Source organism: Xyrauchen texanus, chromosome 25 (genome assembly GCF_025860055.1).
Source record: "Xyrauchen texanus isolate HMW12.3.18 chromosome 25, RBS_HiC_50CHRs, whole genome shotgun sequence".
Lineage (NCBI taxonomy): Eukaryota > Metazoa > Chordata > Actinopteri > Cypriniformes > Catostomidae > Xyrauchen > Xyrauchen texanus.
The window spans coordinates 17,620,510-17,638,606 of NC_068300.1; the positions used below are offsets into that span (position 1 = coordinate 17,620,510).

The 18,097-nt window shown below is 35.9% G+C and overlaps 1 protein-coding gene across 2 annotated transcripts; it reads right to left on the reverse strand.

Annotated features, from left to right (window-relative positions):
* Positions 1-7,193: 7,193 nt before the first annotated feature.
* LOC127618744 (myosin light polypeptide 6) lies at positions 7,194-17,548 on the reverse strand. 2 transcript variants are annotated; one of them, XM_052091365.1, is made up of 7 exons: positions 17,434-17,548; positions 16,915-16,942; positions 15,237-15,380; positions 12,992-13,165; positions 9,130-9,207; positions 8,869-8,909; positions 7,194-7,733 (listed from the first exon to the last, which is right to left on the reverse strand). In XM_052091365.1, exons 1-6 carry the CDS (start codon positions 17,434-17,436, stop codon positions 8,881-8,883), a joined length of 456 nt encoding a protein of 151 aa, XP_051947325.1. In that variant the 5' UTR covers positions 17,437-17,548; the 3' UTR covers positions 7,194-7,733; positions 8,869-8,880. The 2 variants fall into 2 exon arrangements, with proteins under 2 accessions (XP_051947325.1, XP_051947326.1); XM_052091366.1 differs by lacking the exon at positions 8,869-8,909.
* Positions 17,549-18,097: the final 549 nt, after the last annotated feature.

Below are 18,097 nucleotides of genomic sequence, written 5' to 3' on the forward strand. Positions count from 1 at the left end.
CACACTAAACAGGCTTAAAAGAAATGGACATGGTTTAATACTGCTCCACAGACATGATGGCACCAAGATAACTATTACCTTCATAAAGCATGTGTGCTTCGTATGTGTGCAAATTATCAGCATTATACCCTTACACAAACTTAAATTAAAATGCCTATAAAGTAATGTCTATATCTATCCTGGACAGTAACATGCTCATATGTTCATCAGTCACGTGTACCTTTTAGTGTATTTGTTAAATGGGTCTTTCCATAATGTGTGTCTCATTCAAAACAACGTATTCATGGCAATGCAACTGCATTCAAAGTCTTTTGAAATTCTGCTCTCTCTATACTATAGAGAGTCTATAGAATTTGCATTTACACATGGCTGGGCTTGGGGGAAAAAAATGTTTTTAAATGTACTTTTCACTAACTAGACTGTCAAATAGTGTAACACATATGTAGCTCAATATAGCCACATATAGATGTGTGCACATACTGTGCAGGTCTAGTGATTAATCTAAGTCCTCTTGTTCAGTTTGTTTGTCTTAAAGTGACTGTTTTGTCTGTCTGTGTGGAATTAGAAATAAGGCTTGTACACATGGATACGCAAGAGTGTGATCGAACACACAATGACTCACCACAGCAACACACATGGATTTCCATTAGCTGTAAAGAACGTGGTCCAGACCGAAACATTTATATATTGATTTAGACTGATAAGACTCTTCAATTCAAACCAATGCAACTACTCAATAATATGAGACCTAAGTTTAACAAGCCAAATATTTTATATCCACATAATTAAATCTGACTTTTTGTACTTTTATGAGGGAAAATCCCCTCTGGAGAAGTTAAATATGTGAAAGCATATTTATGCTTGCCTACCATTAACAATTCAAAGAATCGATTACAGTGTAAACAATCACTTCTCGGGTTTGAAATTGAAAATATAAATGTTTTGACACTGAAATAAGAATTTAATATCACAGTCTCAAGATCACATTACCATATTGCACATAATACGTGTATGTTAATTTACCCATATATGAATTTACATGAATGTACCTGCTCTATTAATTTATTCTAATTTCAGCATGCAACGTATTAATATATAGGTTAATTAATTTACACTTTAAGAGAAAGAATGTCAGTATGATTGAAATTGAAAGAAATGAAGTAGCATTGCTTTTTGTCATTAAAAGAGAATATATTTCAAGTGTAACACTGATATATCACACATTACATTTTAAGATAAGGAACATAGACATAATGATTTATATACTGTACAAATTATAGATTATATCCCCTAAACCTACCCCTCACAAAAAACTTTCTGCATTTGTACATTTTCAATAAAACTTCATTTAGTATGTTTTTAAGCGAAAACATACTTAAACCTGGCACACACACACACACACACACACACACACACACACACACACACACACACACACACACACACACATCCTTGTTTCTCCAAAACCATGTTAGAACCAGCCCAAGTAAGGATTCTGATCCGTGGCATAAGAAAGTAGTTCCATGTACAAATGTGTTTTTATGACTGTACTTTTTCCTAATTTTTTAAAATGTACTTGTTCATTTAACTGTTGAATAAGCAACATCACACTCGCAATCGTGCTATATGGCCCTAAATCAGCACAGCTGTGATTACCTGTGGCACTTGTGCCTTTGGTTGAATAACAGCAGTGTTGATGGCTGCTGTGATATTGCTTAAATATATATATATATATATACACACTGGCAGCAAAAAGTTTGGAAAAATGTACAGATTTTGCTCATATGGAAAGAAATTGGTACTTTTATTCATTAAAGTGGCATTCAACTGATCACAATGTAGAGTCAGGGAATTAATAACATGAAAAATGATTATTACAATTTGAAAAAAAAAAAAAAAACAGGACTTCTTAAACTACTTCAAAGAGTTCTCATCAAAAAATCCTCCATGTGCAGCAATGACAGCTTTGCAGATCCTTGATATTCTTGCTGTCAGTTTGTCCAGATTCTCAGGTGACATTTCACCCCACACTTCCTGTAGCACTGCCATAGATGTGTCTGTCTTGTCGGGCACCTTACAGTCTATCTGATCCCACAAAAGCTCAATGGGGTTAAGATCCATAACACTCTTATCCAATTATCTGTTGTCCAATGTCTGTTTCTTTGCCCACTCTAACCTTTTCTTTTTCTGTTTCAAAAGTGGATTTTTCTTTGCAATTCTTCCCATAAGGCCTGCACCCCTGAGTCTTCTCTTTACTGTTGCACATGAAACTGGTGTTGAGCAGGTAGAATTCAATGAAGCTGTCAGCTGAGGACATGTGAGGCATCTATTTCTTAATCTAGAGACTCTGATGTACTTATCCTATTGTACAGTTGTACATCTGGCCTTCAACATCTCTTTCTGTCCTTGTTAGAGCCAGTTGTCCTTTGTCTTTGAAGACTGTAGAGTACACTTTCAGTTTCAAGCATTGTATAGCCTTCATCCCTCAAAACAATGATTGAATGACGAGTTTCAAAGTTCCTTTTTTGTGCCATTTTTGACCTAATATTGACTGAGTGTTGGAGGGATGGCTGCTGGAAATGGGGCCTGTCTAGATTTTATAAAAAAAATTACTTTTTCAAATAGTGATCAGTTGAAAGCCACTTTGGTGACTTAAATACCAATTTCCTTCCAAAAAAGCGAAATCTGTGCATTATTCATTATTCCAAACTTTTGGCCGCCAGCGTGTGTGTGTGTGTGTGTGTGTGTGTGTGTGTGTGTGTGTATATATATATATATATTCTTCTAGTATCAGGCCCAGAAATATATATTACAGTCTATTTTAATTTAATGAGAATTGTGAAAGGTTTAAAGTGTAGAAATTAAACTAGACATAATCTCAGAATAGTGTGTAAACACATTTAAAACACAAACTAAATAGTTATGATCTAATGAAGTGGTTGTTGGCACAAGTAAAGCCATGTGCAAATACACTGAGTTACAGGTATACAGATTACATGTCAAAACATAATAAAGCATTCCTTATTCATACAAGATCAATAAATAATATTCAAATATCTTTGCCTTGCTTTTTTACACTCGCTGACAAACTGACTTTAAAGGAATATTCCGGATTCAATACAAGTTAAGCTCAATCGACCATATTTGTGACTTATTTGTAAATAATAATAATAAAAAAAAGCACAAATATGGGTTACAGTGAATGGGGCCAGTCTGTAAATGTTAAAATACTCACTATTTCAAAAGTATTGCCACAAGACATAAACAATATGTGTGTTAACATGATTTTAGTGTGATAAAATCACTTACAACCTTTTCTGTTTAAAGTTATAGCCAATTTTACAAACCCTAAAACAACTGTAAAAAGATTATTTAAACAACTTTACAGCTCAAATAATATACAAGTATTAACAGAAAAATGTATGTAATTGCTTTTATTATATTATAAGCTTCACATTTCTGCCTTTAACCACTCCAAATATTGCTCCATTCACTTCCATTGTAAATGCCTCACTGTAACCTTTTTTGTGTGTGCTATTTTATTTTTAAGTAAAGGACGGCTGAGTCAAAATTGTATTTTGTGGTAATTAAGTCAAAAATTCTGTCGACTGAGACATATTTAAGCCAAATTATTTCAACAAGAAGTAGGTAAATGCTGTTTTGCCTACAAATACACTATCATTAAAGGCAAGATTTAAATCACAATTTTTTTTCCCATTGATTCAAAAAAGAAAGTATCAGGTTTAAATTAGTTTAAATAAAGAAAGCTTTTTCAGATTGTAGTGTACATGTGCTACAATACAGATTTATCCTCTACTATAAACATTGGAGTCGGGATGCGTTACCAGGCATGACACCATTACGTAGGAAATGAAAAAGGAAAACAGGGAAAACAAGAACCCTATTATCTGATTTTTGGGTGCTACGTGTGCATGTCAGTGCTAAAACGATGGGAGAAACCTTTAATTAAAAGTGAGAGGTAATGACATGCCGGACTTAAAGCTTTGGTGAATCTTTAGCCTTTTGGGAAAATCTGTGGGATTGCAGTGTGTTCGCCAACCTCCTCGTGCTCTCCTGCCAGATTCCAGTTGAAAGTTAATTGGACTTGGAGAGGTCTGAGACGGCCTGCAGTGAGCCCCATTAGTGATTCCCCTGTTGAATGCAGAGCCACGAGGATCACACACTCACAAATAGGCAGATTAAAATAATCAATGCACTTCACTTGCCTCCAACACATGCATGCACATACACACTCAAGTACACACGTCCAGACAAAATGAATTAGTGGAGGACCTATTCACCATTGGTGTATGATACTTGGCTCTAACTCCGAGAGTATATGTGCTGTCTAATGAGGGGGAATCGTTCTGACTGGTGGTCAACTGAGAGAGAAAAGGTCAGTGAGCTGTTGATGGGCTCCTCTTGGCACACAATAGGGGTATTTCAACAGCCATACACCCAAATATTCATTTTTTTCATCAACAGACATTCTTTTACTATATATAATAATTTTAAACATTATATTCATACACTGGCGATCAAACGTTTGGAATAATGTACAGATTTTGCTGTTTCGGAAGGAAATTGGTACTTTGATTCACCAAAGTGGCATTCAGCTGATAAAGTATAGGCTAGTCAAGACATTACTGATGTAAAAAAAAACAGCACCATCACTATTTGATAAATGTAATTTTTGATCAAATCTAGACAGACCCCATTTTCAGCAGCCATCACTCCAACACCTTATCCTTGAGTAATCATGATAAATTGCTAATTTGATACAAGAAATGTGCTTGCCATTATATTAAACTTGAAAGCTATTTGGATTGTTAAATGAATCTTCACATTGTCTTTGTGATTGTTTTTGAGTTGCCACAGTATGCAATAGACTGGCATGTCTTAAGGTCAATATTAGATCAAAAATGGCACAAAAAAAGGAGCTTTCACTAGAAACTCGTCAGTCAATCATTGTTTTGAGGAATGAAGGCTATACGATGCTAGAAATTGCCAAAAAGCTGAAGATTTCATACAAAAGTGTACACTACAGTCTTCAAAGACAAAGGACAACTGGCTCTAACAAGGACAGAAAGAGATGTGGAAGGCCAGATGTACAACTATACAAGAGGATAAGTACATCAGAGTCTCTAGTTTCAGAAATAGATGCCTCACATGTCCTCAGCTGACAGCTTTATTGAATTCTACCCACTCAACACCAGTTTCATACAACAGTAAAGAGAAGACTCACGGTGTACAGGCCTTATGGGAAGAATTGCAAAGAAAAATCCACTTTTGAAACAGAAAAAGAAAAGGTTAGAGTGGGTAAAGAAACAGACATTGGACAACAGATAATTGGAAAAGAGTGTTATGGATCTTAACCCCATTGAGCTTTTGTGGGATCAGCTAGACTGTAAGGAGTGTGAGAAGTGCCCGACAAGACAGCCACATCTATGGCAAGTGCTACAGGAAGTGTGGGGTGAAATGTCACCTGAGAATCTGCACAAACTGACAGCAAGAATATCAAGGATCTGCATATCTGTCATTGCTGCACATGGAGGATTTTTTGATGAGAACTCTGAAGCAGTTTAAGAAGTTCTGTTTTTTTTTTTTTCAAATTGTAATAATCATTTTTCACATTATTAATTTCCTGACTCTACATTGTGATCAGTTGAATGCCAATTGGTGAACAAAAGTACCAAATTCTTTCCAGAATAGCAAAATATTTACATTATTACAAACTTTTGGCCACCAGTGTATGTTTACACTGTCATTTTTATTACAGTACTCAGGAAAAAAAAAATTCATTAATATTCTTCATAATACAGGTGCTTTTTTTTATTAATGATTTTACCCCCTAACTTCATGTAACCATGTTTTAATGTTTGATATATATAAATTGTTTTTCTTCATCAAATGAAATGCCACATTATTATTGTTACAAAATGCAAGAATAGCTGTAAATTGTTTTTAGATAAGCCTGACTGGATAAAATGTCACGGTTGTACCAATGAGCAGGTTTATAAAAACCACTATGCCCATCTCATAGAGATTTGCCCTTAAAACCAATTGAGACAAATGAGTCTAAAATGTAATGAACATCTTAGTGCCAACAATGCTTATCTTTAATTTAAGTTGCTGACCTAAATCCAATAGCAATCATTTGTATTGCATTAGTCAGACTGCAAAAGAATTTCAGCCATTTGCTCTAATTTCATCTCAGATGACTTTGTTTTATAATGAACCATAATAAATTAAGGAACAGAAGAGTTTGCTGCTTTCAACAAGTGGTGGTAAATGAACAAGTGAATGGTGCCATCTATCTGCACAAATGTGTCCTGCACAGAGAGGAGAGGCAAGCTCAACAAGGGGGAAAACTTGCTCATTGTGGATAGGAAATATGAGACACTAACAAGGCTATATAACATAATTTTTACTCTGTAAAACAAGTTCATTAAACATAAGAAATCCGTAAAGGGTGTTTCTTCAACTTCAGGCAATTTGGACTTCTAAAAAAGTTGTGACATTAAAAAACATTTCACACTCTGGGCAATTATTCTACTAACAATGTCCAGCAGTGCATGTACATGCATAACGTGAGATTTATGCCATTTTTATTTAAAGTACCACCACATCTCAAATTCTGTATTTTATGTAATAGATTTCCATGGTGGAAATTACATTATCACTTTTGAAATAAAACAACTACATATTTGTCTTGCAAACAAGGACTAAAAACGAATCAAGGAATGAAAATGAACAAACATTTGGCAGAATGTAACCAAAAACGGGAACAAAGCCCCTTCCAATCGTTAGTGAAAACATTTATTTTTAATGCTAGTGTCTGGTTAATTTTGTTCCAATAATATTCATGAAACAAGTGTTTCTCTCATTAAATTTTCGAAATAATCAATTCACACAACAAATAATGAAATGGTTCATTTTTAAATCAAACGTTCTTTTAAACATCCAATAGCCCAATTAGGATTTTTATAATTTAAAAGTTTTGGTCTGGGACAAGGCTAAGACCAATTAACCATAAAAAACATTTGGAAAGTTCCAATAATAAATGATAGCATGGCAAAATGTTTTAAGTCAGTTTTCTTATAACTGAAAGAAAACCCCCGAGACATGAAATTACCCAAAGTTTAAGAAACACCCACATAGATATTAACTTTGAAAGATGAAAGACAAAAGTATTATTTGTTTAAAATGTACTTTATTGGACAGCAAAAACATTCCAAGATAATTCAAATGAAAATATTATTGCATTACCGATTCATAATGTCTCAATTTGAAAGGTAACTTCTCATTCTGAAAAGGCCAAAAATTAAAGTCTGACCATACACACCATTTTTACTACAGCACTGTCCACCAAAGATGCCTGAGGATACACTGGATATTGCATACACTCTGCTAATGTGCTGCATCAAGAGGTTTTATTGCAGACAATGTCAACACACAAGAGATCTTTTTCATATCGCTATATGGTTTGAATACCACAGGACAGGATGCGTCTCTCTTGGGGACAGTCATATGGGAACTTAAAGAAGATAAAAGGCACTTCTTATAATAATACCCAAATGAGTGCAAACACAAGAGGACTGTGGCAAATAAGCAAATGAACGTGATGGAATGAATAGGAAAAATATATATATATATGAAATTACATAGAAAATAAGACAAACAATAGGGTTGTGTTCTTTATCTTCATCCGCTCATGACCATGCGGACGAGTTCTGTGAAAAGAAGACGACAAAGTTAGGGTCTCATTTAGCAGCAAAACGGGAAAATCGACCCCAACTACAGCATGCAGCCTAACATGAGCAGCAGAGTATGTAAAGGAAATTCAAAACACATTGTTACACACTGCTGTTCTAGATTCCCTAAACTTCCTTTCCAATATCCAAATCTCACACACAAAAAAAAAAAAAAAATCCATATAACTTCTTGAAAAACTAATTTGCCAAATTACCTCTACATTTCCTTAATCCTTTCTAAAAGTGCACATACTCTGGGATGCATGCTGTAGTTTGAAGCCATTCCCCAGTCGTACTCATTCTTAAGTATTGAGAGACAGGGTGAGAGCAAGATCATGGCTAGCTCCTACTAAACCATAGCTCAAAGACTTGACCAGGTCTAGAATTCAAGAGAATGTTAAAGAAGCTCCATCTGGTTTTCCTCTACAAGGCAAGTGTGGAAACAGTTTTATAGCACAGCTACAGTAATGAGAAATCGTAGAGTTGAGATATGGATCAGCCTCCATCAGGAAAGGGAGAGAAAGATCAGCCAATCACTGCAATTTGACTGGTTAGTTCAAAATAAAAAAGGCAACTGCACTGCTCTGAGAGCACAGGGAAGTGGTGTCACATTAACGGCCTATTGTGTTATCAGACATTATACATTAAGACTGAAAACCCATTGATGCAATACACCCTACAGACACAGTCAGGTTCCACTCAGAATACCTGACTTTAAGTGTAATTACATTGTTTAATTACATCCATGACCTGTGCTCTTGTATGGAGTGCAGTCGCCTTCTCGCTTCTAAATAAGTAGTAGGGCCTCTGACAGCCGTCGCAATGACGGCCACATGCAGAGAGCATGCTGCAGCCAGGGGCCAGAAAAAAAGGCTGCTTCAGAGATAAGGAAAAGTCCATTAAAACCTCCAAACTAATTCCAACCAGGCTCTCTAAGCTCTAGACATCACATGATGCACAGCAACCCTGTGATCATATGATTTATGTTGAATGTATTAAATAGACATGGTGTGAACTATGCAAGCATGTGTGTCTCTGAGAATATTAAAGAAAAGCCTGGATGGATTGTTGATTCACGTGTTATAAATGTTGAGGGCAGGAGGTAGATGTATACCCGAGACATCTCTCAGCCAGACATGATGTGACGAACGAAGGCTGTGGAAGATCAGTTACAGTTACAGCATGCTTTCACCATCAGATTCTTGTCAAGTGAATTTCACATGTGAACGGTTTTCTTTTTCATTAGAATATAATGTTATTGTCAGTCTTTGATTCCCAGCTTGTATTAAAACACTTTGAAGCACTGTGACTGATGTGCTATTCTCTTCATTTACATATATACACATATGACACTCACTTGGACTCATTCATTTACCTTCATAATTGATGCAACCGTTAGCATCTTCATGTCCAGCTAGAAGTGTTTCTACTTCCTCTTCGGTCATCTTCTCACCTAAAATAAGAATGTAAAATTCTCTCACTACAATATGGTGTGTACTGTACAACAAATAGGGCACTACATACCAGGGCTCAACAATAAGGATGACCTGGGAACAAAGTGATTGAGATTTGGACCAGTTGACAAGTGTCACTTGCCCCATTGTTGTCAGTGCTTATGTTACTACGTTCAAACGAGCTCACATTAATCAACTATGAGCAGTGTTTCCCCATTAATTGACTAGGCCCGCCAAGGTCTCGTAATGAACCAATTTTTTTTTTACACTTCTCATCTAAAATATTTATGCACTTTTCAAGTCTCATAATAACATAAAATAAAAGGCAGTGTTTTGTGCTCTCCATCATGCGCAAGTCAGCTCCTCACCCAATGCTGTAAATTCACACGCTCACACTCACAGATATCTGCACTGGAGTATTCTTGGATCCGTTTAACATTATTTGATTGAGGACAAATCTTTGAGGTAAGTAGCGTTAACTAACATTAAATGTATCCACTAAATTTATACTAGGGAAGATTTTCCTAGTCGACTGGTACAAGTTAATTTAAGCCATTAGTCGACACTTATGATATTAATTTAATTACTTGAATATTTATATTTTGGGGGGCATCAGAAAATGGTTTGAGTTCTAGGGCTGAGAGAGTGTTCTAAGTAACTATGCTAACACTGTTCTACATTACAGAGAAATAATAAACCACAATAATGAGGCTTTAAAATATAAATCTTACAAGCGTGCGCACGAAGCGAGCCATAGCGACACCGGCAAAAGCTGTAATGATTCTGAATGTGTCGGAAAAACAAGCAAGAGACTGTCTGAACATTCAGTTAATGTATAGAGAGAAATGCACATAAGGGTTGTGCCAACAGATGGTCAGAGTGATCGCCAATAGCTGATGCCTTTGAAAATGTCAAGCTCGTTTTCCCATGTATTAAATAATATTTATTATTATTATGACCATTGTATGTTTAAACGGTGGCATGCAGTCTCATGGAACACACACACACGTTCTCACTCTGTTTCGGTCTTCGATTTTTTTTTTACATTTATTTTAAAAGAACAGTATCGTCTATGAGTGCTGCAAATGACCTCAGACATCTGAGCTCATGAGTTTAGTTAACCATTTCCACAGATCAGTTCATTGTGAACGCAACTCTGCAGCCTATAAAATACAAAATATATAAAATACAAAAACACATTCAGCTCAAACCATGATTTATATTTCAATGATTATTGTAATTATTATTTTTACATTTATAATGGTTGTAGTCTTCAATTGTGCAAGTAATTTTCCGCATGCATGTTTAGACAGACATTTGCCTGAAGGTAAAAAAATATATATATATATATATATATATATATATAAAATAAATATAAGGGTTGCAGCGGTATACCGGTTTCATGGTTTACCACGGTTTGAAAATGTACGGTTATCATACCATGTACATTTGCTTATCTACGGTATTGAGAAAAAAAAATGCAACCGGACAATCTCACATGTGCGTGCACATCTCCTTTCCTTCTCGACTGTCTGTCAGATTCATCAACTTGCGTCACACACACAAACATGCAGCAGACTGGGTCGCGGACATTCATAAATTCTGTCATTTATTATAATATTACTTTTATAGTAATATAACGACTAGCACACTGACAATAACCATGATAATGAGGAACCTTTCCTTCTGTGTAACATATGTATAAATATGTAATATTAGGTAACAAAAGGGATAATAATGGGCTTACATAAGTAAATATGTTCTTCAATTTTTAAAAGGGGGAGAGATTCCTGTAGATCAACACCACAAATAATATCACTTGATGCATGTCCTTGTACTGGAAAACCATGAACAAAACTAAGCAACATAAAAGGAAATGCATTCTTTTGCATACATTAAATAGAGGTTACTTTGTTACTATGGTGGTTCGCCACTTGATGTCCAATGTAAAATCTGTCCTGAAGCAAAACCAGTTGAGCACCACTAAGTTAAAGCCACAGACAGGAGTAGTCTGGCTGTGCTGTCGTGCGCTTACAATATATGTTAACTGTTAATAATCATAGGATATTACTTCAAAAGCTCACACAGCTGATGTTATTTTTAATTTAGTAGTTAATTTAACAAACTAACATGTTATAGTTACATGCAATTTATCATGTTTATAATTTGATGTATTATAATTCTGTCAGCTTTCTTATTTATTCTATTTATTTTATTTTCAAAAGGGAGACTTTTTACACACACTTCAATAAAATAAAGTTTCAATTATAATAAAGTGTTTGCACAAAAATAAATAAACAACCCTTCTGTTTTCACTAATAATAGTAATTGTGCAATACCGTATAATGTGACTTTTTCTGATACGGTTATCATACCGTGAAAATCTCAAACCGTATAATTAATTAATTAAATATATATATATATATATAAAAATATATTTTATCACTTTTTGTTTGGAGTGCAACTTGAATTTAGAAATGTATTTGATTTAAGTTTTTCCATTTTTTAAATACATTTTCAATGCAAAATCAGTAAAGCAAGAATATTCACTGATCCCGTATTTTGGGTTCGCCCTGGGTTTGCCGATGTAATTGGATATTGCAATATCATGAGGAAACTAAACAAATTTATTCACACACACATTATATATTTTCCTGGATAACGAAATACCAGACAGGTAGAAAATGCACGGATGAAGCTTCCTTGCCAGAGAGATATTCACAAATGTTGTAAAGCCATCTTTCAAAAAGTTGAAAACATTTTAAATGCATTAATTGCTTATTTTTTTCCAGTTTCATTTGAACTTTGTTAAAATAAACTTCAGAGTTTGAAATCAAGGTGTTTTGCTTTATTGTGTAAGCTTAACCCTAACCATGTTTACTGAAAATTATCCCATAGGACCAGCTTGCTTCCAAACAGCGGTAATACTGGCGTTCGTTGTTTTCCTGCTGAGTTTTTTTCCCCTCCCAGACCAAAGTATCAAAAAAAGTATTGTTAAGGAACCAGTATCAAAGTCATGTTTTAAATTTTAATCAAAATTTTACGATACCTAGCCATAATAATAAGATGGATAACAGGTAATCTGATCACACGTGGTTAAGCGAGATGCATAGCCGTTTACACCTGGTTGCTTAAATTAGTCTCCTGTGACCACGTTTTAGGATTTCGAAGGGAAGCGTTTCTGATTTTATGATGAAATCTGACAAACCGCAAAATGTTGTGCTTCTCATCTGTCACTTTAAGTTGATATCAGACATACTGAGGAAGTTCTGATGCAAGTATATGTATTTGCTTTTTTTTAAATTTTCTAACCAGATTATTATTTTTTTAAAGCCACAAAGAACCCGCACTTTAAACTTGTTTTCGCTGAGCGTAACCCCGGTTATGGGGTAGCGCTTCTCTAATGTCTGGGACACATTCAGGACAGACTAGCTTTTACACTTCAAATGCGATGTGGTTACATGCATTTTTTACTACCTCCATATGTAGTTGTGATCGATCACAACTAGTTTTGCACCCAGTTTATACCTGTATTTAATGCTGACCTCTCGGATAACCAAAAATGCATCTTATACCAGGTGTAAACAGGGACACAAGAGTTACAATATAGCTGTAAAAATCTGAACTAAAAACCCTGTTGAGCCCTGAATACCATTCTATGATAAAGGAAACCAAGAACTTTAATTGTCTTGTGTTCAGTTCTACATTTAGTATTTTTATTAAATGGCCTAGATTTGGAGGAGTGGGCTATAATTATCTCCACTTTAGACCAGGCCAACTTACCCAGTGTGGTGAGAACATGGCGGAGCTCAGCACCCATAACTGTGCCATTGCCTTCCTTGTCAAATACTCTTAGACCCTCAACAAAGTCCTCAAACGTGCCCTGGTCTTTGTTCTTAGCGATGGCCTGGAGCATGGGCAGGAACTGTTCAAAGTCCAGCAATTTATGGTTCATCTCTTGGAAACAAATACAGAAGCTTTCAATTAGACAAGAAAGCATTTCTGCGTAATGTTGCAAGTGAGAACCACTATGCACCAATCAGCCACAACATTAAAACCACCTGCCCAAGACTGTGTAGATCCCCCTTATGCCACCAAAACAGTGCCAACCCACATCTCAGAATAGCATTACGAGATGATATTCTTCTCACTACAATTGTACAGAGCGGTTATCATAGACTTTGTCAGTTCTAACCAGTCTGGCCATTCTTTGTTGTCCTCTCATCAACAAGGCATTTGAATCCACAAAACTGCCCCTCACTGGTTGTTTTTGGCACCATTCTGAGTAAATTCTAGAGACTGTTGTGTGAAAATCCCAGGATATCAGCAGTTACAGAAAAACTCATACCAGCCTGTCTGGCACCAACAATCCATGCGATTTTCTAATCAGCCAATCGTGTGGCTGCCGTGCATACAATCATGCAGATTCGGATCAGGAGCTTCAGTTATTGTATGCATGTATAGGAGTTGTGGTGGTGTAGTGGGCTAAAGCACATAACTGTTAATCAGAAGTTCGCTGGTTCGATCCCCACAGCCACCACCATTGTGTCCTTGAGCAAGGCACTTAACTCCAGGTCGCTGCAGGGGGATTGTCCCTGTAATAAGTGCATTGTAAGTCGCTTTGGATAAAAGCGTCTGCCAAATGCATAAATGTAAATGTTTGCACTGCAGCCACACGATTGGCTGATCAGAAAAATCGCATGGATGATTGTTGATGCCAGACGGGCTGGTTTGAGTATTTCTGTAACTGCTGATATCCTGGGATTTTCACACAACAGTCTCTAGAATTTACTCAGAATGGTGTTAAAAACAACCAGTGAGGGGCAGTTCTGTGGACAGAAATGCCTGGGTTGATTGTGATAAGGAAATTGTTGAGGTCAACAGAGAATGGCCAGATTGGTCTAAACTGAAAAAAATCTACGGTAACTCAGATAACAACTCTGTACATTTGTGGTGAGAAGAATATCACCTCAGAATGTTATTCTGAGATGAGGGTTGGTGCGGTTTTGGCAGCACGAGGGGGACCTTCACAATATTAGCAGGTGGCTATAATGTCGTGGCTGATCAGTCTAAATTACCAATGTTGGGAAAGCTACTTTTAATTAAAAACATTTCATAGTTTAGATTTAAAAAAAAAAAAAAAAAAAAAAAGTTACACTACAGTTAAGCTAACCTTTTAAGAAAGTAGCTACACTACAAATTACTAACAAAAAGTAGCCAACTACAGTGGAGCTAACTTATAACTTTAAAATTCTATTATATATATTCAACATGGTTATTTATTTAGAGTAGCATTACCCGTCACAAAAAACAATAAGGATCTTAAATGGAGTGACAGCATGAAAAGTGAACAGATAAATTGACACTAAATAGTTAATAAAATGAGAAAACTCTGTTGCTAAAAAACAATTTAATTTATGGGCATTTATTCAACTTCAGGCACCTTTAGCACTGAGAATGTCTTGAAAGTCTCATAAATAACTGTCACACACTCACAAGTTTACATTTTATGCATCCCAAATACACACAATTAATTAATATTTTCACACTTTGTCGACTTGGTGTACAAACTTTATATAAAAAAAAAAAAAAAAGCCTCATTAGGTGCAAAACTGTTCGGAAATCATTTACACTTGATAGAAAGACAAATATTGAAATTGGTTATTTCATGCTTTGTTTAGATTATAAGTTTTAAACATGTAATATATTTAATATTGAAAGCCTGTGTTTGGGACAATCGTAAAACAACATTTCTTCATAAATGGCATTTGAAATGTACCAAAAATAAAGCATGATAAACGTTTCCTAGTTAGGTTTAATGTAATCTTGTAAGATCACTGCATTTATTTAGTCATTTCCCAACACTTATTACCATGGTTGAATGAGCCACTAGCCTACTACTACTGATACTAATTACTTTCTACCAATACAGAGAAGAAATAGGAAACACAATGGAGTCAAAGGCAACACAAGTCAGTCAATATTAATGTGGCATTACACTGAATGGCCAATGAATGTGTGCTCCTACCCTCTGCTTTTGGGTTGCCCAGGACCTTGAGCACCTCAGCATTGACAGGATTCTGGCCCAGAGCACGCATGACATCCCCACACTGACTGTAGGTGATCTTTCCATCTCCCGTCCGGTCAAACAGAAGGAATGCTTCTTTAAATTCTGTAGAGATCATTGAACAAATAAGATGCTGGGAATTGGTGAGAGGATAGAAGAGGAGAACATACATGCATGACAGAAAAGGGAAACTGAAATTAAAAAGCTATGACAAACAAAAGGAGCTGATTTTAACCAGCAGGACAACATATAATACGCCTTTCATTGTAAAGATATCATGACCAGCAATTCCTTGAGGCCAACTTAAACATTGCACCAGCCATCAATATTAATGTTACGCCAGGCTATTTTCTGCAGTCTCTATTCAGGTTAGTTTAGACTGGTTTAATGACCACCGAAATTGTATCTCATCTCCACCTTAAGTCATAGTACTCCATGGAGAGCATTTAAAAGCTAGTAAATTATTTAGACAGATCAAGTTGCTATTTAAGCAGGAATTAAATGGCACCAAATCAAATTCTTGCAACCCACTATTACAACGGTGTATCATATGTCAACACTGACATTCAACTTGATCATAGAAAATAAGAAATTCTATAAAAACTTATTATGAAAAAGCATGATCGCTCACACAGAAAGCATTCTTAAAGATGAACTACAAATAAAAAAAAAAAAAAAAAAGCTTTTTAAAACATTACAAGTTTTAATTATTGAGTTAAGTGCTTAAACTGTGTATGGTTAATACTAACTTTTTTTGTCACAGGGCCAAAGTTGGCAGATAGAACTGAATGTTATCCGTTTGGGGGAGGCCCTTTCCAAAATACTCCCAGCACTGTAACGCTTTCCCTGCTCACTGGAATGTGGCTGTTCCCTTGCAAGCCTGAAAATTTAGCCTTTAACCATATATGGTATGAGAGGAAAACGGGAGAGTGAAGAGTATTGTGCCAACCTCTTTTTTTTTTTAAACGATATAAAGATTAACCTAAACGGCCACCCACCATATAAGGTCATGCAACTGGTAGAAAACATCATACTGCACAAAATATACTAGATTCAAACCTGATATTTAATTAGGTGGAGATGTTTTAAACAGCAAAGCTTCGCGCATACTCTTTTGTTAGCTTAATTTCAACACTTCCTGACTCTGACACACCCTCAGCAGATATGACTGTCCATGCCACAGAGGAAACACACAAGCAAACAGGCCTACACTTCAAAAATGCATTTTGTAAATTTCAACCAGATTAAATTATGATTATTTATTATGAAATTGAGTTAATAACATAATTCACTTAAAATGAAGCAAGATGTGATCAGACACACAAACAGCAACATGTTGTCCAAAACACCATGCAAACGAAATAACATCAGAACAGAAAGGTGTTCAGTGCACTCACCGTGTATTTGCTCCAAGTTAAACTCAATCTGGAGATGACATACAACAGTTGCAAAGGGAAAACGATACAAAAGGTAAGGAAAGAAAGCAGGAGGAATGCAAGGAAGATAAGCAACATAAGAGCAGAATCATTGGGCAGGGATGGAGAAAGCAAGCTGTATAGTATGAAAAGGAGGGAAATAATACTTGAACAAACACTTGAGACAGAATGATAACATGCACCTAAACAAGAGACAAACTCACCAAGAATCTGGTCCTCGGAGAAGTCAGACTGTTTGAGGACAAAGCGACACTTAATGAATGTGAAATGATGCACAATAGCAAAGCTGTGAATCAAATGGGATTGCTAATAACACACGTCGTCAACAAAGTATTTTAGCTAGAGTAAACTGTTAGACAACAAGTTTTCCTTCACCGGCTAAAACTGACCTGCTAACACTGTCGGCTAACTCAAAACCGCGCCAAGTGACAGTTTAACTACAACACAATTTTTAACGAATGTAAGTTAGCTAATAAAGTCGTCGAATTCTGTGAAGGAAATCCATTATCAATTTCCGAAGATTTTGGCACGTTCTAGCTCACTTAATAGCCTTAAAAAGCAAAGACTATGTTAGCTAGCATCTTACAGGCTAACGATACACTTTAGTTGGCAACTTTTCAACGCTAACCGTGTATATAGTTAGAAAACGTATATTTGGTTAAGAATATTCAAAGATATCCCATTATTTAATGTTTATATTAAATATTCACCATTATGCGTACCATATTTGCAGCACTGGTTTGTTTTCCGGATGTGTGCGTCGCGGCGGGAGTGTGAGAATGACTCGCACTGGCGCTGTGGAGTTAAGAAGGGTGGAGAGGAATCTTATCATTACACACAAAGCGTGACCGAACTGCATAGAGACACGCCCAGCACTCATTTATAAAGCATAATGATTGACCACACAATATGCAAAGCAAAGCCATTTCTCAGTGCCGATGTTTTGTAGATTTGTGAAGCCATGTAGTTAAAGGTATAGTTCACCCAAAAATGAAAATTCTCTGATGTGTTTCACTTGACGATTTGAAGATTTTAGAATAATATCTCTGCTCTGTATGGTGGCCAGGCATTTGAAGCTAAAAAAATAATATATAAGTAATCCATATGACTCAAGAGGTTAAATCCATGTTTTAAAGGAGCAATATGTAACATTGACATCAAGCGTTTAAAATGGGTACTGCAGTCCAAATTCAAAATATTGGAGAGAGTTGTTTCCCCCGCCCCCTCCTCCCCAGACTCGAAGTTCACGCGGGTTGCCAGGTTGCGGACACGCAACAGGAACGAGCAAACTGACATTGGCAAGCGAGGAGCCTTACACTGTAAGTTGATCAGCTAATGCAGAGGCAGACTGGGAAGATACATTTTACATAGAAACTGGCCAAAAAG

Excerpts from the sequence above, each read along its gene's own strand:
- LOC127618744 (XM_052091366.1), bottom strand. Across the intron at positions 13,166-15,236 it reads GGGCAACCCAAAAGCAGAGG|AGATGAACCATAAATTGCTG; the intron begins GTAGGAGCACAC and ends TTTGTTTCCAAG. Across the intron at positions 9,208-12,991 it reads CCATGTTCTCACCACACTGG|GTGAGAAGATGACCGAAGAG; the intron begins GTAAGTTGGCCT and ends TTCTTATTTTAG.